General features: G+C 32.1%; 1 protein-coding gene across 2 annotated transcripts in view; it reads right to left on the reverse strand.

Moving 5' to 3' along the window:
* DMD (dystrophin) overlaps positions 1–23,340 on the reverse strand; it is a gene marked incomplete at both ends in the record, with an annotated part of 2,101,015 nt that overhangs the window by 1,336,128 nt on the left and 741,547 nt on the right. For both annotated transcript variants that reach the window (XM_080719244.1, XM_080719243.1), the window contains one exon: positions 6,782–6,943. In XM_080719244.1, the coding sequence (XP_080575370.1) occupies positions 6,782–6,943 (162 nt within the window). The remainder of the gene's footprint in view (positions 1–6,781; positions 6,944–23,340) is intronic.

Consider the following 23,340-nt stretch of genomic DNA (forward strand, 5'->3'; position numbering starts at 1 on the left):
AGTGTTTGTTATAAAACAAACAACTGTGAAATTATCAGCCTAACTTCACATATTTTGTTTCGTATTTTGAGGCTGTGTAGTACTGGGGATTGAACCCCAGTGGCACTACCTCTGAGCTATCTCCTCAGTCCTATTTTATCTTTTATGGTGAAATCAGGTCTAAGTTGCTGAGGGACTTTCTAACTTGGTGAAGCTGGCCTTGAACTTGCAATCCTCTTATCTCAGCCTTCCAAGAACTAGAATTACAGGTGTACACCACCATGCCTGGTTTCTAGTTTCATTTAAAATTAGTTAATTCCAACAGAAACATAGAGAAAAGTAGCATATTAGAGTTAACGATACAGAACAACCATATATGCTCTAAATTCTCAATCCACTAACTAGAATTTTATATAGAAGTGAAATAGTATAAAGCAACTTATATCATCTTGTCATCAGAAAAACACAAAGCATATAATACAGAAAGTATGTTCATAACTATGTAAACTATGAAAATAAATAACAAATGAAATAGAAATAACCATTTTCCATTAAAAATGGTAAAGGGCAGAATTATAGGACCAAACATCAATCAAATATTAATGACATTTCCAATGTAGCACTTTACAATTAATTAAGCTGAGAGCAGGGCTTTTTATCCTGCTTTACCTCATTAAACCATTCTCATATATCAAATTAATGACAAAAAATGGAAAGCAAAATTAAGCTGTAGGTGTCCAAGGTATTTCATGAAATACAGGAAAGTACATCAAATAATTATTGGACCTTTTGTAATATCAAATAAAGAAGACAATTCCTTAGAAAATAACTGAAATTATTTCAGAAAGAAAACTATTAAAAATATCTTGAAACCACTGATTATTGGAGAAGTATAATATCTTCAGACTAGTAAGTTTCAAATAGATAATAATTTTGAAATTGAAGCCTTTGAAGAGGAAGTCTCCATATATAATGCACACTTTCAAAATTAATGAAGGAAAATATACTAAAGTATCTTGGGTGAAGGCATTTTCAAACATGGGAACATGAAATAAATGGAACGTGATCATGAGCAAATTGTTTTGAAAAGTTTTATACTTATAAACAATTAAGTATGAAGAGAATAAATATCCAAGGCATTTTTCTACTATTAGTAAAAAAACATAAGTTGATTAGACATAGAAAGAATATTGTCAAGAAATTCTATTTTAGATCCCTTGTGTCCATTTTCAGTTACACCCCATTCTCACTCCAGCCTCAACCATTAATCTAGCCTGTTCAGTCTCTTCAACAAAAATAATTGACTTATATACTTCATTAAGCAGTTGTAATGATCAAATCAAAGAATGTGGATGCTTTGAAACATTAGATATTCACATGGGGTAGCCCTTTAAAAATATGTAATACATGAAGAGGATGGAGCACATACTACAATTAGTCATTCCCTTTCATTTGAAAAATAAATGTTTTACACTTATAATATTTTGAAAGTATTTCCAAACCTCTAAAGTTTGGTAATATCATAAATCCCCATAACTAGGTATAAAACCATTATAAAAATGATTCTCAATAGTTATGGTAAAGCTGAGTGTGGTTGCACATGCTTATAATCCCAGTACTTGGGAGGCTGAGACAGGAGGATCATGGTTTGAAGACAGCTTTAGCTACTTAGTGAGGCCCTCCACATCTTAGTGAGACTTGGTTAAAAGATAAAGAATAAAAAATTGGGCTGGGGGTGTAGCTCGGAGGTAGAATGTGCCTGGGTTCTATCCCCAGTATTGTGAAAAAAAATAGTTATGTTAAACTTGGATGGCCAGCAACTTCTTAATGTTCATCTTGTTTCAAAAGATGTTATAAATTCCAAGATGGCAAGGACCATTTTGAGCTTGTCAACTTTAAAAAAAAAACAAAACTGCATTACCTCTCATATTTCTCTGGTGTATAAATAGTAACTAAACCTTTAAGAAGTTCAATAAATCTGCTAAATATTTATTTAACACCTGCTCGGTGCCTTGCTCTCTTGGCATTAATAGGAAGAAATGGGGATGAACAAAAAAATAACAAAAAAGCAAATTATAGGTAAAATTTTCATATAATAAATGCTGAAAGAGTAGTATGACAATGTTATCTGAATGCATTTTGGATTAATAACTTCTCTGTGCGTTATTACAGTGACATTCTATCTCCAACCTACATCCCTAGCACCTTTTTCATTTTATTTGAAATCAGGGTCTTGCCATGTTGCTAAGAGTTTCCCAAAGTTGCTGAGACTGACCTAGGACCTATAATACTACATGTCTCAGCCTCCCAAGTACTGGTTTAGTTTCATTTTTATATTGAGAATTTTTAGATAAACTTTTCACAAGATTTTATATTTAAACTGTAAGACCAAGATAAACCTTTAAGAGTTCATAATAAAAAGGCACATTTCTTTATCATGCTTTCTGAGAGGACATAATACTGTTCATTTTTTCTATGTATAGTGTACAATGTGGGGCATGCTTCTAATCTATCACACCATCTTTACCTCCTGCTTATGATCATTTCCCACACAATTAAACATTAAAAATAAAAATAATGGTTATTCTAAGTTGTCAATTAATTAGTTTTATATAGAAACACAGAGGGGTAGAAAGTTTTGTTAGGACAGACTTGAAATCAAACGCACTGGATTAACCTGATATGGTGAGTAAGAAGAAAAAAATTCTATTATGGTTGTATGGGGTTTAACATTTGCATGAAAACTTCTGGATAGTTCTTTTTATTTCCTTTGGTTATATTATTTAATTTTCACATGAATTCTGAAAAAATACCCCTTGTGGATTTATGCCATCTAATTAAAAAGTTACTGAAATAGGCTGTAAAGTTAGAATGTTAGAGCTGTTTGGCAACTTGAATATGCCTATGATTATTATCCATTTCTGCTTAATTTTCTAATGAAATCATAAATTCAATCTGGCAGATCAAAATCTACATATGGCCCTTTATTTTGTATGCCATTTATTTTGATAGTTTAGAATGTTTCCATTTAAATGTGACAAAACATATTTAAAGTGAATGAGGTAACGTTTAGCTTCTTCAATAAACACAGGAAGACCTCAATTCTGAATTTCTCAGACGTACAGTAATGTAATCAGCTTAAATGAACACATTACTTTGGTTAAAAAAAAAGATGATTTTCTGTTTATTGATGCTAATTTTTAGCCATGGAAGAAAGGGATGGAAAGAAGCAATCAAGTTTGGAGAGCCTTCCTCTCATAAAAATCTTGATATGGCCATAGGTGAGGAAGAGGTTCTATGAAGTCATGACTTAGTACTCCCAGACTTTTTACTTGACTGGTCTGGGGTGCAGCCCAGGTACTTAGACTTTTGCTACTGGATCTTACTCTGTGCTAAACAATCAAATTTATTCCGTGTATTTCTTTGTGGATATACAATTTGTTGATTTTACTTCTCAAACTTTCAGAAGAAGTCTCATAAATTTTTCCCATTTTTATTCATAGTGTTTTAAAAACAGTTCTTAAGTTTTTGGTTTCTATATCTAAAATATATATTTCTATATTTAGTAAAGTTTCCCCATGTATTTTATTCTGTTTGCATCAGTGAGTTAACATTTTAATTTTGTACATTAATAAAAAAAAATCCCTCAGTGAGTTGTAAATAAAGACTGATGTGATGTGTGGTTTATTTAAGGGTGTGGTTTATTTAAGTGCCATTGTTTGAAATAAAATACTCATGTCATCCAATGCTCTGATATCCTTGTAGTGTGTAATTGTATAGTCTAAATGGTTAACTTTTACTTCTGTAAACTAATGTCACTAAATAAAAAAGGAAAATATTGTTCAATCTAATTCAGAATCAAAGAGCCCAGTTTTCTAATTGTGTAATGTGTTTTATCAATGAACTAGCTGAAGAAGTGGGAAGCACTTATTTTGTACTTTCTAGTCATGAGTACAAATGTGAATGGAATAAAGTATCTTGAGCAACATCTACGTTTATATATTAATATACTATTCAGATACATATTTACATATATATTTATACATAGATACATCATATACATAACCTTGATGTTGGGGAGTTTTTATACCTGAGAATTTCAAGCAATTGTAAAATGGACAAAAAGGTGTCTGTATTAACAGATTTAAATGAAGTAGCAAAACTACCAGCGTACCACACGGTGGAGACAGACATCCACAAATTTGTGAGATCAGTATTGAGAAAAGTCTGAGCACATATTCCACTGAATACTAAATATGGCAAGGTTCTTCATTTTCCATCTTCTCAGCACTTAATTAAAATAACTATGCAATTTCCAAAAAGGGAAAGCAAAGTCCACCATTAAAAAATGTGTGTTTTCTTTTAAGATAAAGAGCATTAAAGTTTGCCTACACACATACACACACACACACACACACACACACACACACACACACACACACTTTGGAAAGCTTCATTTTTGTGGCATTGCGAGTTAGTTTTGTTTCTGACACAGAGAAATTACGTTCTTACTTCACAGACAATCTCTTTACTCTCGACTTCTTTCTTATGCAGGAGTTTCAAATTGAGCTTTTGGAAATGAAATGCTTGAAATAAATCTAAGTACTGAATACTTTGTTCCAGAAAACAGCTCATTTGCCATCATCTCAAAATAAAATCTTGGATAGAAAAAATTGTTTCAATAGCTTTTAGGTGGCTTGAATTTTCCAGTACTATATATTGCTAATAGTGTTTTCGAACTTTAGTGGTCTCTTGAAAATGCAAGTGCAATAAAAATTGCATGGGAAAAGAATTTTGACTTGTTAATACTCTAAAATCTTCTCCTTGGAGTAGATTTGAAATACCCTAATTTACCTACATGCTGTTAGGTAGAAGTACTTTAGAACTGCTATTATTATACTAGTTTTATTATGTATTTTTATTTGAGAATGTGAGATAAAATATATATTAAAATAGCACATTTTATTCATGTTTATATAATCCTGCATTCATATTCACAACAGAATATACACAAAGTACTATTCCACAATATCTTCAACTAAATAAGATTTTTTCCCTAATAGGTCTCAATTTTTTTCTATGCCAACAGTTTTTCTATCCCTAATCTTGCTACCTATAGTTTAATTCCATAAGCCTTAAAATGAACTTTTAATATGATTTACAGTAAAATGTATGCTTTTAATGTTATTATTTATCCTGTGAATATGAAACTTTCACTCAGAAAGTTTTCAGAATTCCTCAATCAAACATTCCTCTGAATTTATGTCACTAAATTATAAAAAAGAATTACTACTCTGTATTTGTTCATTAGCACATGTTTCTTTTTGATTCAGTGATAATTTATCTGTTATACCATGCATTTTACTAAGGTTTTACTAAAATATTTTTATTTGAGTCAATTGCAATAGCCTTGGGAATAATTAATGCTAGAGAACTCTATTAAACTTTTATACGTGCATATATTTATATATGATTATGAATCTCACTATCATGTACAATTAAAAGGTACCAATAGACATTTGATGTACTAGAAAAGCTAAGATCCTCAAGTGTGGTTGCTATTACTTACTTTCTATTTCTACTAGTGTATTTGTATTTTGTGTCAACAGAAAACAATGAGGATTTTATTATTAGAATTTTCCCTAATCTTCCTTTTCTTCATTCTATACTTCATTGGTATGTATTAAGAATTCCCTTGGTTCTGGGAGTTTTGAGTCTAACAGAACTACCAGTGCTCTGTCTCACATTCTCAGGAACTTTCTTAGTCATGCAGAGTCAACATGGAAAACTATTTCATGCTGCTTTGTAGTCTGATTCCCTGGTCACCACCTTAACTGCAAATTAATGAACTATAATTGCACGGCAACCATGATCTACAAATGCACTATTTCACTTCAAAACTTACTTTAAAGTAAATATTTCTGGTATCTACATTATTTAACATGCAGAGAGACTTAGAGATTTGTACATCACCTTATAATGTCTAGGTCATCATTGTGCATAGATTTAATTATACCTGTTTTTATAATATGCATATAACATTCAAATATCACATTAATATTGAATAATTCCAAAGATATTAAATATATAATACACATGATGTATTACATATATTTAAAGGTTATTTAAAATACAAGGACAGTTTAAGAATTGTTCTCAAGGTGAATGTAAATTAAGATATGACCTAAATTTATACACTTTAAAATCAACTTATATTTGTTTTCATTACTATTAACTATCATTCTAGAAAAATCTGGTTAAACACATTTCATAAATTGGACTACATATGTGTGAGTGAATGTGTCCATGTATATCCAGCTTATCTAGTATATCCAGTATACCTAATAGTAATAAGATGCAAATTTATCTAATTTTGTATTATTAACTACTTTAAATACATTGATATAGAACAAAGATCATATGACTTGAGATTTCATGATAACAGAATGTTTTGGTGCTGCTTTTTAAGAGTACTATAAATTTTTTTCTCTACCATCCACTGATTTATGGTTTCCCTCTATCTTTAGTATGGTTTGAAAACATTGATAAAACACCAGATCTCCGTGTTCTTGTCTTTCAAGTGCCTATATTTCAAGTTCTTGTATTACATACTTTGGAAAATAAATCTTATAGTACTAATCTCAACTTCTTTTCCCCATTACTTCCAAATAATCAAATCAGTCAATCGAAGCAAACCTCTGTACAATTAGTTAAATAAACATTTAGTTCGAAACACAGCAGCATCCCGTCTGGGAAATGAAAGCAAAAGAACAAAAGCTCTTTCCTAGTCAGTTGTACTTGCCTGGGCTTCCTGAGGCATTTGAGCTGCGTCCACTTTGTCAGCAATGTAAGCTGCCAACTGCTTGTCAATGAATGCAAGGGACTCCTCAATTAAGTGCAAGGATTTTTCAATTTCCTGGGCAGACTGGATACTCTGCTCAAGCAACTTTTGCCTCCTCACGGCCTAAAAAAAAAAAAAAAAAAAAAAGAAGAAGAAATGAGTGAATCAGTTAAATGTTTACTCTTGATGGTTTTTCTGCAATCCTGCTCCACACTAAATGAAGATTCTAGACATTTCCGCAATCACCTTTTTGTAAGATAGATTTCGCAGCTTCCTGCTACTCATTCAGCTCCACTTATAAAAATTTAAAAAAATAAGAAGAAAAAAGAATTAGCACACAGAACTATAGGACCAGGAATCTCGGCAGTAAAAAACCAGAGTATCATGTGCATCAAGGAAAAAGGCTGGGAAAAAAAAAAAAAAACATTAGCAAAATCATCTCAGTCACTGCAATCTGTCGTTCTCAGACTGAATGTTCCTCCTGATCTTATTATATAGTTCAAGAGATTTGGTTTACTTAGAATAGGGTCATCGTCATCACAATCCAATTCAAGACAGATAATCCACTTCCACCAGTGAGACACATATGCAATCTGTTCAGAATCGGCTCCTTTTAAAAAAGAGAGTTTTAGATAACCATCTGGTTAAGGATTTATTTTGAATACTATTTCAACTGGCTTTGCATGGTCGTATCACCCCTTTCTTTTACAATTTGGATTATGGAAATTGTTTGTACAATTGGATATGTGTTACTGCTGAAGTAGGACAAATAATGAGTAATCCTAATATAGCTGCAATTAATCTTGATTGTTACTATAAGGATGATTAGGATAATTTAACACTTTTAAGTATAAATAGCATGTTGAACAGATTGCAAAATCTCCCTTCAAGGATTTGTTCACCTTTACAAAATAATTTTAAATGTAAGGAAGGGATAGGCAACATACTGCAATTCATTAAGTTATGCATCATATTATAGAACCATTTTTAGTATATGAGGAGTAGGCTGGATTATCTGGTACAATAAAACTCTCCTCAAAGGTTATGCTAAGGATTTTTTTTATGCTAAGGATTTTTAAATTGATCTTGACATTCATATTGTATATAAGATATGAAATATTATATGAATAAAATAAATGTTGGCTGTTAAACTAAAAATACGTTGGGGATGTCATTATTTTTCATTGAGGCCAAGTTACAGTACAGCATTTCTTAAGTAAGAATAAAATAAAAAAAAAAAAGGAGACTGGTGTCTGATGGTGCAGGAAGGGAGAGAGGGCTTTCCCAATTATTTTATCCTGTAGCAAAACCTGACTACTTCAAGATTTTGTCCTAGGCTTTCCTTTCTTAGGCAACATATTTTAAACATTTCTTGATTCTATCCTCCTTGATGCCTTTTTTGCCTTAATTATCATACCTTTCCTCAAACATGGTACCTATTTCTTGGCTGGGATCTTAATGTACCACAACCCACCTGCCAAAAAACTACAGTGAATTTGCTAGAAAATAAAATAATGGCCGTCTGGTTAAAATCATATACTGATTAGTTATTTTCTTCAGAATAAATATTTATTCCTTAATATGGATTAAAAAAATTTTTTGCACTGTGTGCAATGGTGCGTGCCTATAATCCTGGCAACCTGGGAGGCTGAGGCAGAAAGCTTGCAAGTTCAGGGATAAATGAGATCTTGAAGGAAACGCACCAAGTATTGTGTGCATGTATATTCCTATCATTCTATACTTCACTAAGATTTATAATTAGAATATAGCAATAAAAGTATATAAATATCATGTTAAAATATAAAAGAAGACTGGAAGTGTAGCTATTTGTTAAAGTGACTCTGGGCCCAATCCCAGTACTGCAAAATTTCTTTATGAAATATTCTGTTCTATTGTTTTCTACCACATGGTCTAGATGTAAACACATTTTATTTTTTATTTCTTAACATGTTTCTCTTGATTCTTGGCCTTAAACACTTTCTATACCCAACTTTCTTTAATAGCTAATCTCCATTTTTCCTCATAAATTTGCCTTGGAAATGTAGATTTCTCATTCAGAAGTGTGTCCCTCACATTTTCTGTTTAGAAAAATACATCTTCTATGTTCTCGATTTTTAAATATTTTATTTTTATTTGACATGTAAACTCATGTACATTTATAGTGTACACAGTTCTAGAAAGGCTAAATTAAGATGTTGAGCTTATACTTATCATTCTTATATTCTTTTTTGCCCTTTGTATTTGCTTTAGAATGTGCCAGAAGACATAGGAATTCCCCATTACTTCTTATCATTTACTTTAGACTCTAAGCTCTAATAATTAAAGTCAGGGATCATGGCTGTCTTATTCATTGCTCAATATCAGTTCCTAAAATAAATCCACATAGCTTTGTTTATGACTAGATGAATGATGCATAAAAAGGTTTTCTTAATGGGAAAGCAAGAGTTCAAGCAATCAGAGGCAAAAATGAATTTAAAAAACAAATTGAAAAAAAAAGTCACCACTACTGTATCCTCTGGAGAATAAATCTGCCTATTATTTTTACTAGAAGTATTAGAATATAATGAAACATTACTTGGAGCAATCTTTAACCTATTAAAATGTTTTATCCAAGATCGATGACCGAGACCTTATCCTGTGGTATTCAGTTTTATTTTTTTCAGTCAAACCATCAACTAGAAGTTACATTACATACTAATTCAGATAGCAGTGCTTTGGCTATAATCAGATACTTCTGTACTATAGAAGAGATTGTCTGTAGCCTACCCAGAGCTATTCCAGAGAAATGGGTCTCTAATGATAAAATGTCAGCACTGTGATAGGTAGTCTGAAAACCTTTTCAATCACAGTATGCAGTAATTGCCTTCTCAGGCACTGTTTAAATGTAGTTCTTCTTCTGTATAAAGGCAAAACTGGCGTACTCTTCAGATCCAATCTGTAGAACTTTAATACAAATGAATAAGTTACAATACCTCAAACCACATATATAGCCTTAAATTAATGTTGCAATATCTAGCTTTTTATAGTGATGAGATTACATGGGCTGAAAGGAACAGTATGGCTTAAAAGATGATGGCAGAGTTGACCTCAGGTGAGTTGGTTCTTTGCCTGGCCTGGCATTCAATAAGAGAGATTGATTTACACAGATTCTTTGATTATCTCAGGCAGTGAAAAGACCTGATGTCAATCCAAGCTTGCAGGATTCTTTGAACTAGACATGGCATAAGCTGACTTCTATTTCTAAACATCTTATTAGGCAGACCCTGATGGGATGCCAAGCCTGCAGATTTTCTAGGACTCTCTGCCTACTTGACCTGTGCTGTCTCTTTGAATTGAATTGGTAGGAAGTCGTGAACCATAATTGGAATTTGTTGTTATTTCAAAATGATGATCAACTGAACTGTTGTTTTAAAATATTATTTCATATATTTAGTGAATCCACTAAACAATAACAGTAATCATGTAGAAAGAGGACCTATGAGGGAAGTCAGAAAGACTTTAAAAGACTGGCACAAAACAATTTGGAAGTAGAAAACTGAATCCTAGCAACAGTTTCTAAATAAAAATGGAATAAAGTTTCTTCATTCCATTTTTAAAAAAAAACAAAGAAAACTAAATAAAATACACAAACTTATTTCTTCAAAAGAAATTGAATTATTAACATCAGTCACTTCACTGAATTATTCTATAGATGAAAAGAGTTCTCATGTGAAATTAGTACATAACTGATAGTGATGCAGTCTGATTTTAATTTTTCAAAACATCTTGGTTCATTTTTTTATATTGCTTTATGCCATGTAAAGAAATTAATCTGTTCGAGGGTAAACTTACCAAGTGCTGTGTTCATGGATATTCCACTCTGAACCTCATTATAATGTATAATTACACTGTACCAATAAAAGTATGTTTGAAGCCAGCCACAGCATCTTACTGAGGCTCTCAGCAACTTAGTGAGACCCTGTTCCCAAATAAAATATAAAATAGGTCTGGAGGTATAGCCTGGAGGGAGAAGGCCCCTGGGTTCCCTCCCCAGTATCAAAAGACAAAATTAAATTAAAAAAGCAATATTTCCACATATAAAATAAAAAGTTAGAAAAATGAAAAAAATAATTGATGACTTTTTCCATCATTGGAATATCATCTCCATTGTAAAGTGGTTGTTTCTCACATTTCTATTATAAAGATACTATGATTACATTGTGACAACATATTAAAAGCACTTAAAAGTGGCATTTCTAAGAAAGTTAAAAATAATTCTTTACATGAAACAACTAAGAATTACATTTGAAATGTGAATGTGAATACATGCTTAAAAATAGAGAAAAAAAGAAAAATTATCCAATAACATTTTAAAGATATAACGTTCGTTAATTCATTATAGGACCTATATGTCCTATATTTATCAATCTTAATGTAAAAATACAAATTTTGCTTCATTTACAAAAAGCTGTGTGAGCTCATGATTGAAAAAGAATTACAAATATGAATGTTTTCTTTTATAAGACCCACTGAAAATATCATAAATCTATCTTTCCTTTGAGGAGTAGAAACTTTTTCGTTTAGCCATCCAATTTATTAATTCTTGTTTTAATCTCCTGAACTTTGGGGGTCTTCTTGAGGCAGTTTTTACCTGTGCCTACATGTAAGAGTGTTAGACCTATTCCTTCATCTAGTAACTTCAAAGTCTCTGGTTTAATTTTCAGGTCTTTGAGGAATCTTACGTTGACTCCTGTGCAGGATGAAAGATAGGGATTTAATTTCATTTACCACAAAAGAAGTAATTTCATTTTTCTACAAATGAATAAACAGACTTTCTAACATCTCCTGTTGAAAAGGCTATCTTTCCTCCAATGTATATGTTTGGCACCTTTGTAAAAAATCAATTGGCTGTAAGTGTGTGGGTTTGTTTCTGTATCTTCTATGTCCATGAGAGGACACCAGTTTGAATCATTTAATATACACACTTCCTAGCCCAGACTATTCTGGCCAATAGTTTTTCTTTCCTGGAGTACTTGCTTGGTGGGCCAGGAAATCTATGCAACTTTCTTTTAGTGTTTCTTTATTATCTAATACATGTCCAAGTGCCAAGCAATGAGAACACATTGGTGCATTTGATGTTTCTTTCTGACCTGACTTAAGAGCTGGTCTGATGCGCCATCATCATGGTACTGAAAACTGGTCTTTATTGTTTTAGATTTTGCCTTTGTTTTTCAAGTGAAAAGAGTAAGTTTTAAGTTCCTTGTACTCTTAAGAGAGGGAAATAAGACATTTCAAAACAGGTAGGAAAGCTGGTCCTTCCTTCATTACTCTACCAAATCTACTTACATCAAAATCCTCTAGAGGAAATGGGGCAGGAATTGGGTAAGGGTTAATTGGTTGATGTGTGCATGTATGCCTCTACTATCTTGTATCCCATTAATATGTATGACTACAATGCACCAATAAAAGCATTTAAAAAAAAACTCTCAAGATGTGGAAGGGGATCACAGTCATGCTGATCCATGGCCCAGAGGGAAAATGTGAGTGGCTTCTTCTGTTCATGTCTCAAGGAGGAATAAAAAGTGATACTTTAACTTTTCTGCTCCAAGCAAGTGGATGGAACTCCAAGACCATTACCCACAGAGTATAGAAGTACAAAGGATATAGAGAAGGAAGAGCCTGTACTTCCCAGTGCTTGGTGTGGTAAATATTTTTCCATAGATCAAGTGGACACAGAAGAAGGCAGTCTTGTTTGAGATTTCAGGAACATTGCTTTGGAGGAAGGGTAACCTAGGGTCAAGGGACTTGAAGATGTTTTTATAGAGCATATTTTATTGTTGTTATAGAAATGAGAAAATGGAAGAGCAACATCAAGACCTAAGGAATATACATTTATGCATCAAAGAGAGCAAGTATTTTCATTTTTGTTTTAAAAAGACAAGAATACTTCAAAAGAAGATAGTTAATAGGACACATTTGTCCATTTTCTTTGATTCCTGCTTTCTAGATTAATGGAAAATAATATGACCTAGATGGGGTAAGGAAAGACAGTTAAGCAGTACCATAGAAGTTAATCAGTCTTCCTTTCCAGGGCAAGTCATCTAGGCCATGGTTTAAGCTTAAAGTGAAAATAGGGAAGATCACCCATTTAGTATGAGATTGAAATTTTAAGATGAACCATACTAAAATAGATTCTTTATCATAATAGACTTCATAAAGAAATAGATCAATTCAGGATTTCAGTAAGAAAGCAACCATCTGGTTAAGGTAAAATCATTTTCTATTTGTGCCTTATCTGGTTCAAACTATGCTGCAAACCACTGATAGCCCATTAATTCAGTACATACTAAACTGAAGCCCTTGGAAAAATATGCATATCAGGAAGCGTTAGAACAGGGTCCATAAAAGACAGGAAATAGTTTATAGAAAGCAATAAGAAATAGATAAAAGGGAGACTTGGGAAACAGTGGCTCTGTGAAAAACTGGACCATATAGCTGTATCATGTGATTTATTTATTTATTTATTTATTTATTTATTTATTTATTTATTTATGTGGTACAGGGGATGGAACCCAGGGGCATCCTACCTCCAAGCCACACCCTCAGCTCTATTTTTTATTTATTATTTTGAAACAGGGTCTCACTGAGTTGCAAAGGGCCTCACTAAGTAGCTGAGGCTGACCCTTGAACCCTGATCCTCCTGTCTCAGCCTCCCAAATATTGAGATTACAAGTGTGAGCCACCATGTCTGGCTTGTGTCATGTGATTTAAAAAAACTAAGAAAGATATGTTGGTGCTCTTGTCTCATAATGCCCAGTAAATTGCAAATTTTATATTCATCTAAAAATGTAGTATATAGAAATATTCCACATGTGAAATATTGTTCTAACAAACTCAACAATTTGCCTATTAATTGATAACGTTCCAGAAAAACAAATTTAAATTTCTAGAGCATAGCTTTAAAGTCTTTAGGGAGGCAAACCATGAGAACATCAGAAATGATCTAAAGAACAAAAGTAATGTATTTGTCCTAAAAATAGATTCTCAAAAATTTTTATTCAGAATGATTAAGACACACTTAAACTGAAATTTCAATTACATCTTAGACACTATTGTAGACTTAGACCTCATTGGGATTGTTAGATATGAGATTTTAGACATTCTTAAATAGTTTGAGGAAATAATGTTTTTCAAAAACAATAGTTTTAAGATTTAAAAAAGGGAATTGAATGGAGATTTGGAGAAAAACAGGGGCGGGGAAATAATAGCTTATAGTAGAACGTACAATTTACCGATGGCCACGTTCTTAGTAGCCATAAAAACCTTGCTTTTCCTTTTTTGTTGTTGTTGACATATTAGTTTGTCCTTGTCTTTCTTAAATAAATAGATCTCAAATAATCTTCCTTGGACAAGAAAGACCAAATAAATGAAAACTGTTGCCTTGTGCTACTTTAAATATACCTCTCGTAGGGAGCTCTGGACAAATAGGTTTTTGTGCTTTATTTGTTAATAGACTTGATAGGGATGTAGGCTATGAGTGATTACAGAGATATGTACATATATTCATGTACATTTTCCTTAAATACCAAAGAAAAATAAATACCAAAAAATAGTGTACATTATTCACAAAGATTTTATATATTTAATTTTGTTAATGCTTTGGGTTTAAGTGCACTGAAGGATAAAAAGATCATATACATGGAGCTCTTTATACGTATCTTTATAGAAAAATAATATAAATGTTAAAATCATTGGTGTCATTTTAGTTGCAACTTGTTTTAGGTCTTAGCAGGTGATCTCTGAGGGTAGCAAACTTGAAAGTCATGCTAAGGAATCGCTTTATCAGTGGAACTTGACATCACATAGCCATCGCTCTCAAGTAAATCTCTGATAGAATGGTCAATGAGCTGTACAGTAATATGTCTAAGGCACTTCTGGATTTTTGTGGCATCCATTCATCTTCATGGGTAAAAAAAATAAAATTGGTCTTCTGCCCTGACAGGAGCAAACAGATGCCTTATTTTCAATTCAAAATAAAACTGTTGAAAGTATAATTCATTAAATTTAGAAGGAACCTAGAGTTCATCTTACCCAAGCTTTTTGAAAATAACTTGAGGCCTCACTGTGGCCCAGTACCCAGATATTCTCTGTCTGCATTTGTGTTCTTAATATTAAAAGGTTATACTGTAGGGAATGAATAATTTACTGACCTGTCAAATAATAAAGATATCACCCAAACTGTCTCCTGATATGGAAAAGTAAGACAGAATTGGCATCTAGGGATGAACTGGATCAGGATTGAGACATGTTCAAGTCAAAGTTGGGGTAAATCAAGTTGTATCAAGAAGCAATGAGCAGAGGTCAGAATCAAAGGCAAGAATACAGCCATTGAGTAATTTACTTGTTTTCGACAATTGCTTCCATTTTTATCCCAGTGTCTAATATATACAGTGATTCTTCTGATATAAATATAAGAAAGGTGAAAAGAGAGGAGTCTTATTTAGAAACTTTATACCTGGTGCTTCTAAGCTCAAGGGCATAGGTGGAAAAGTAGCCAACTAAGAGAGAGCCTACTGAGGCCAAATACAAATATAAAGATTTATCGGAGTCAACTATCTATTGATATATAAACTACCCTAATTAATATTTTTCATAGATAAGGGCACTGATATTCAGTCAGCTCAGTAGTGTGAAAACTATCTCAGAGTAGAAGATCCCTCAGTTGGAATCAATCCCTCAACTCAGCAACCCATATTCTCAGGATTCAGATAGGAAATATGTTTCTGTCTTCCTAGACTTTGTGTAAAATTTGGAAACATATTTGTCACCATCTCTTTTAAAGGTTATTTAAGTACGGCCACAAGGTTCAGCTATGAATAAAAGTTTTCAGTCATTAGTCAGATAGTCCTGTGTATGGTCTTGATGACCAGAAATGGTGCTTTTTGATGTTCACAGAGATCTCTATTGGATTTCTTTACTGTGATGTGAATCCATAATAGCTCCAGGCCAGTATGGATTCTGTTGAACTCTATAGTCAATCTCATTTGGGTTGGTTTCTACTTTGAGTTTTATCTGAGAAATGAGAAAAAAAGAACCTCTCACCCGCCCCCCCCCTCTCCTGGGAATTCTGGGATAACTGATGCTTTTTCAAAAATTAAAAATACATATCACATATACTACAGGTATTTGCTATGGCTCTGATGAAATGCAAAAAGTATGCTTATAGTTTTCTGACATCCTGCTTACTCACACCGCACTGAATAAGTTCCTAGGTTCAGCCCAGCAAATACATGCACTGTTTTGTCCTTAGGTTATTATGAGGCTTTCCAATATTTTGTTTTCCAAGCAGATAAGACAGACAAGTCTGCAGTTTTGTACAAAAACATTCCTGCCAGGTTGTTTGGCTCTGATATGATTCATTTGGCTGGGATGTGCACCTTAAACAGCAGGAACAAGATGTAAGAAACAGCTGCTTTTCCTTCTGCTTTCCAAACATTCTGTACAGTGTTCTATTAGTAGGTTAGAGTTATAAAAAGAAAAAGAAAACTTGTATATATTTCTATGAGTATAGGTAACATATTAACCCTGGCAAAATGTTCCATTACACTTAATTCCTTAAGCGTGAACTTGGTAATCTACTACGGAATCTATCTACCTTGTGGAATCTCTCTACCTTGTGAAACATTAAACTGGCTGAAATAGCAACTATTTTCAAGTCTTGTCTCTCCCCTATTTCCTTTCCCAAGTGGCATGTTTTCATCATTTGCAGATGAATCTCATACTGCTGGAATTATCTGTCCTGTGGAAGGGAGGGAGTGGGTCTCAGGTGGTAGGCCCTCACTTGTAGGATTGTTATTCTCATTGGAGGACAAAAGCAGCTAAAAATTAAGTTGTGGACAATCTTTATGACCATTCAGAACTGTCTTGTGTTTTCTCCTACAGGGAATATTTGTTTCATTCAGATAATGGTTCAGGAGGGAAAGAGAGGTATCACTGTGAGGATCATAGTAATGTCCTTTCAGTGCCATCCAAACTTTGCTGTGGTTTCCTAGAAAGTTCTCATTCCACTTCAGTAGTGAACTGTGGCTGTGAAGGACAATCATTTTTGCCCTGCTTGGTTTAATTGTTCAGAAATTGGGAATGAGATTTGTTTCAGGAACATAGAGCAGCAGATGACCATAAAAAAATTAATGATCTACAGTGGGAATGAATCTTAGGCATAAGGAACATTAGCAAAGTATATTGCCTTAGACTTGCTTGGGTAAAGTTTTAGACCAGGGTTCGAAACACTGACTAATCATCAGAATGATGGTGATCTTTCCCAAGTATAGTTTCCAGGCTCAATCAAACTCTACCTCATTAGAAATTCAAAGACAGATGTAAGGAAATACTTGTAGACTACAGCCCCCTCTAACCTATCTGTGTGATTTTGATGATTAGCCAGAAGTACAAAAGCTTCAAAAGAGGAAAATTGGAAAAAAAAGATGCTTTAAATAAGAAGTAAATAATAATAGTTAAAAAAATGAAATTATAATTCAGCTTACATCAAAAACTGAAAAGGGCAAGAGGCTATTAAATTGTCACTTCTGAATGAAGACGAGAATACAATATGATTTTTTTCTAAGGAAAAGGAGTAAGCAATTCTTCAATTTTATTTGTTATTTTTAATGAAAACTTACTAATGAATAGGTGTGTTCTATGACAAAAAGCTTGATGAACTTGGAAAATAATTTTATTCCTGATCCCATATGTGGATTTCTGAGATATTAGAATATATTGCAAAGAAATGTTCAATATTCCCTCACACACTTCTTTAGAAAACATGGCCAAGTATTTTAATATAGTAGTGGCTAAATTTTAAACAAGATATTGAATAATTCAACTTCAAAAATGTATGATGTGATCTACAAAGAAAATGATTTAAGAGAGACTTGAAGCCAGACGTGGTGGTGCAGTCTTGTAATCCCAGCGCTTGGGAGGCTGAGACAGGAGGATGTCACAGGTTCGAAGCCAGCCTCAGCTGCTTAGTGAGGCTCTCAGCAACTTAGAGAGATCCTGTTTCCAAATAAAGTATAAAATAGGTCTGGGAGTATAGCCTGGAGGTAGAAAAGCCCCTGGGTTCCACACCCAGTATCACACACACAAAAAAAAGAGAGACTTCAGTTATGATAAAGTAAAGTAAAGGAAATAAGTAGATATTTATCTTATAAATGGTATTTATGTATAGGAAGTAAACATCAATTACAAACTGTAATGGACAATTATCAAAAGTCATAGACAAGTTTCATTAAAGTGAAGATAAAATCTCTAAGAGGCTTAATTTAAAAGTATATAGAAAATAAAATTAAATAACTTCCATCTCAAAATTCATTACCAAAATGTTAATTTACCAATCAATACCGCTGATGCGATTTTCACAATTGATTAGTTTTTATGTCTAATGTCATATTTTTCATTATATTTACTATTAATTTCATTGATTATTTGAACTTCAGATGAAGATTCTCACCTACCAAATTATAAGAAATTTAAAAACAAGATATATCTAAATTGATATATTCATACTCATTTATAAAGATTTTTAACATCCTAACAAAGCAAACATACTTTTTCTAGAGCAAGTATATAATGCTTAAATAAATATTAATATATTTTAAAGTATAATTCATGAATGTATATATATGTATGCTGTTAAGCATACATATATAAAAGCACATATGTGTGTTTTTTGTGTCCTTTTAATTTGGACCATAATAGCTAATAATCTTTATTGGGATTACATACAAAAAAGAAATGATTCACTTCTGTTTTATAAAACATTTCAGAAATGTCAGTACAAGTGGCTAAGGAAATATTACTGAATAGAGTAAGTTATATTTTTAAAAAATGATGTACTACTCAAAAAAAATTCCCATGATTCATGTTGATTAAAATAAAAAAGAAACAGACTTTACCATGAACCCCTTTCTTGTGAAGGTTGTAGGGTTTTTCAGCTCTTGTATTTATAATATACAGGACAATTAAACTCAAATATAAAATATATATTAAAGTACTATTAAAAATAAGAATCAAGGTAACTCACACAATTGATGGTAGCACAAGAAGGATGCCTTTTTCAGATAACAAAAGAAGTGACAGTAAATAGAGAAGAAAAAATTCTACTTTACAAAGAAAATAATATACATTTTCATGTCTATTTTTATATCGAAAGGTTTGGGCTACTGAGTTTATAGCCTCGTGTAAATTTTACACAAGTGGTTTTATTCCCATCAAAATTTAATATCACTTGTGCAATTATTCAATTAAAATTATTATGGGAACAAATTGCACAGTCCACTACTCAGCTCAGAAATGAAGTCACCTTGAACACAGATGTTTGCCCTAACAGTCTGCTTGCAGTGCAATTTTTATAGGAAGATAATAGTTTTATCACTAAGCATTTGACCTAGGAAAGTCAAGATTCAAGAGATCTATTATCTTTCTTATCTTTCTATTATCTTTCTTCTTCAAGAAAGCAGCTGTGTGCGGTGGTGCACACCTGTAATCACAGCTACTCAGGAGGCTGAAGCACAAGGACTGCATGTTCAAGGCCAGACCTAGAAAATTATGAGATCCTGTCTCAAAATAAAAGTAAAATAAAAAGCCCTGGGACTGTAGCTCAGTGGTAGAATGTCCCTGGGCTCAATCCTTAGTACCATAAGAAAAAAAAAATCTAAGAAAAGAAAGCTCCAAATTCAAAACATGGGAAATGTAACCCTAACAATCTGTCATTGTTATTAACACATCAAGATGTAAAAATGTACCTTTCAAATATTATAGCATTATTGTTTGTTAGTGATCTCCATTGAAATTTTTAAGCAATAATATTTTGGAGGAATAGAGTTAATTTCCTAGCTTCAGAACACTTTCAAAACCAGTTAAAATGTAAAAAATAATAAAATATATACAGTGGTACTTGGAATTGGCTTTTTGGCCATGAAATCTGTGTGGTAATTGATTCTAGGAGAGTATATACTTTGTTTAATGCTCTGTTATTGCTGCTTTGTAATTCTTAAATTTTGATCAGAAGACCTAAAATTTTCTTTTTGTGCTATACCCCCCAAAGTATGCAGCTTATCCTGATTACAATAATTTGGAGGAAATAGCCAACAGATAAAAGGCTGAAATAAGAATGCATTCTAAATTGGATGAGACTGACGGAGAAACAGATGCATGCAATTCACATTAGAGGGACCAGGACACAGTGACATACTGAGGTAAAAGGAATATCAAATGAGTAACTTTCAAAGATGAATACAGTTAGAAGACAATTCTTCAAAGACCAGCCTCTTAGTTGCTTTATGATAAAAACAAAATACATCCCGGAAATATCAATTAGAGATAGTACAAGTAAAAGCACCTTTTCTTGAGTATGTATCTGTTGAGTATGTATCTGTATGTGTATGGTTCTGAATAAAAGTAATTGTTTTGCAGAAAATTGTAGAAAAAACTCAGATTAAAAAAAAAGTGTTCCCATTACAAATCATTTCATTTGGGAGAGTGGAAAGTACTTCTAGCAGGAGTTCTTTTGCGGTGAAGTACTTGCTAACAGTTCTGTTCATCTGAAATTAATGTTTACAATAAAAACACTCATATTCCAAAAATGTCTACTCTCACTCATTAGGACCAGTTCTCTATTCCACCAGCTCCCTTTCCTCATGCCATAATCTAATCAACACAAATATTTATCTTCTTATAAAGGGTAAGGGTTTTTCATGAGTAAAATTTCTCAATCTTCCTTATTTTCAACCTCAAAAATATCTTTGAATTATGTTTCCTCTTTCGCTCTTCTAAAGTCAGTGCATGCATTTTGCTCATGTATTTTTTTATCATGGAAGTCTTTGTTTTTATATAGTAAGTATTTCTCCCTATTGGATCTACTATTAGATTGAAAACATGCTTAAATATTTACTATCTGGGAAACCAACATATCTTTTTTTGTCCTATTACTCAATTTAGGTTCCCGGTCCTCTTCTCTCATGTTTTCATCAAGCAACATCGAAGGCCTCTACTTTACCATGGCTTATTTCTGCTCTTCCCTCATTTGAATCTCAGAGCTGACTCTCTACTCCCCATGCATTTGGACAAGGCAAATGTAATTAAAGAGTGAAGGAGTAAATGGGAATAGAACCATGGAATCCAATTAATATCAACTCCTGTTTTAAAGAGAAAGAGACATAAGAATATTGAATGTTTTTGTTAATATGCTGTGAAAGGAGTTAAATATTAGAATGAGGCTAATTCTTAGTTTCATAACTCTATGCTATTTTAGATGAAATTTATTGCTTCATGACATTTTATTTTCTAAATACAGGTTGCCTTGTTCATATGCTTTCCAAGACCTTAAGAGTAATCCAATGAATAATTTAATATAAAGATCTATCCTTATTGGCCTAATATTTTTTTCACAAAACTTATACCTTAGCAACAAAACAGCACTTTAAAAAAGTTTCTTTCTTCGGTCAATGTTTAAGGCATATGTTTAAGAAGAGTTTTTTAAGGTGCCTAGCCTATTTATAACTAGAGGCCAATATTATTGATATTTTTCTTACAGGCACAGCAATATAGAGGGATTTAAAATAGAGCTTACTGTGATTGAAGTTAAAATCACTTGATTAATACAGAAAAATGCAAATTGCTCATATATACCTGCCATTGCCTGCCAGATGATATTTAGATCTGCTGAGGCCATCCTTCAGATCAACTGAGAGGCTGGCAAAGAAAGAAAGGATTCTAAGTTCACTTTAAGGTTTTTGGCCTGAGTAACTTAAGAAATGAGTTAGCATTACCAAGGATAGAGAAAATTGTGTTGGGTAGCTTTGACAGGAGCACAAACCTGAGAATAAGTTTGAGTACATTAGGAGATGTCCACATAGAATTTTAGAATAGAGAACTGGAAATAGAGTGTGGAGTTTAGGGCAGAGGTCTGTGACAAAGATGATATTTTGAGAATCATTAGCATGTAAATGACATTAAAGCCATGACACTGCATAAAATATGAAAGAGTGGACAAAGAAAGCAAAGAGCTTATATATTGGTTTATACACGACTAGATCCAGCTTGCCAATAATTTATTTTAGGAAATTCCTTATATATTTATGAGAGCAACTGGCATAGGGTTTTCCTTCCTGTATCATTTTCATCCAATTTTGGAAAAATATTCCTAATCCTGTATTTTCCAACTGTATATAATTATTTTCTAATCTTATATTTTCTAGCATTATAATAATTAATGTTGGAATTATCTATTCTAGGAAGTATGTTACAATTTGACTTTACAATAATCTCAATTTTATGTTTAATTTTTGGGAAGATTATTGACTTGTGACTAAAATCTTATTTCTCTTCAAGGCTCCTGTATCATTCCCTATTACTATTGTTACCATATTGCTAGGAAATCATTCATTTTATTTAAGTTTTTATATTTTTATATAAATTTTTATATAAATTTATATAAATTTTTATAAATTTTTATAAATTTTATAAATTTTTATAAATTTTATAAATTTATATATTTTATATATTTTATAAATTTATATAATTTTATATAATTTTATAAATTTATATAAATTTATATAAATTTTATATAAATTTTTATATAAAATTTTTTTATATATTTAAGTTTTTATATTTTAAGTTTTTATATTTATATAATATTATATATATATATATATATATATATATATATTTTGGTGGTACTGGGGTTCCTGGAAGCCCTTCTACCTCCGGGCTACACTCCCAGACCTCTTTTTACATTTTATATTTGGAAACAGGGTCTCCTAAGCCAGCGGCGCGCGGCTGGCTTCGAACCTGCGCGATCCTCCTGTCTCTGCCTCCCAAGCGCGGGGATTACAAGCGTGCGCCACCACACCCGGCCAATATTTTATATTTTATTTGTTTTAAATATATGACTGTAGTTATCATAATTATATTTCTATTTTAAAATTTTATTTTTTCATGATTTATTCTTGGTCTTGACATACCTTGCCAGAAGTTAGTGTTTTCAATCTAATTAAATATAAACATTTTAATATTATTTATTATGGTTTTTATTTTATTTCTTATATTATTTTTTCTCTCTGAATTTATTTTCTCTCATTTTATTCTATTTTTCCTATCTTTCTGAGATGAAAAGTTAGATTCTTAGTTTTTAGACAGTGTTTTTATTTTATAAAAATTAAAGTGAGTACATAGGCTTTAATATGTATTTTTATTTTCATTATGACTCAGTTATGTGCATTTAAATTGTCCATTTTGATTTCACCTTTAAAACTTTAATTATTTAAGTTTTTCTTATTGATTCTAACATGTTACTAATTTCTCTCAGAATAAAAAAATATGGTTAGAGGATTATATTTCTCTTGTACTACACATCTATTTTCCTTTTGTTTATAATTTGGGCCTCAGTTTATGAGATTGCATCTGTGTATTATTTATTCATTTTCTTAACTCGCCACTTAATTTAGTATACATTAAATGTACTCATATTTGACAGAGTATAT

The sequence above is a fragment of the Muscardinus avellanarius genome (genome assembly GCF_963383645.1).
Source record: "Muscardinus avellanarius genome assembly, chromosome: X".
Taxonomy (NCBI): domain Eukaryota; kingdom Metazoa; phylum Chordata; class Mammalia; order Rodentia; family Gliridae; genus Muscardinus; species Muscardinus avellanarius.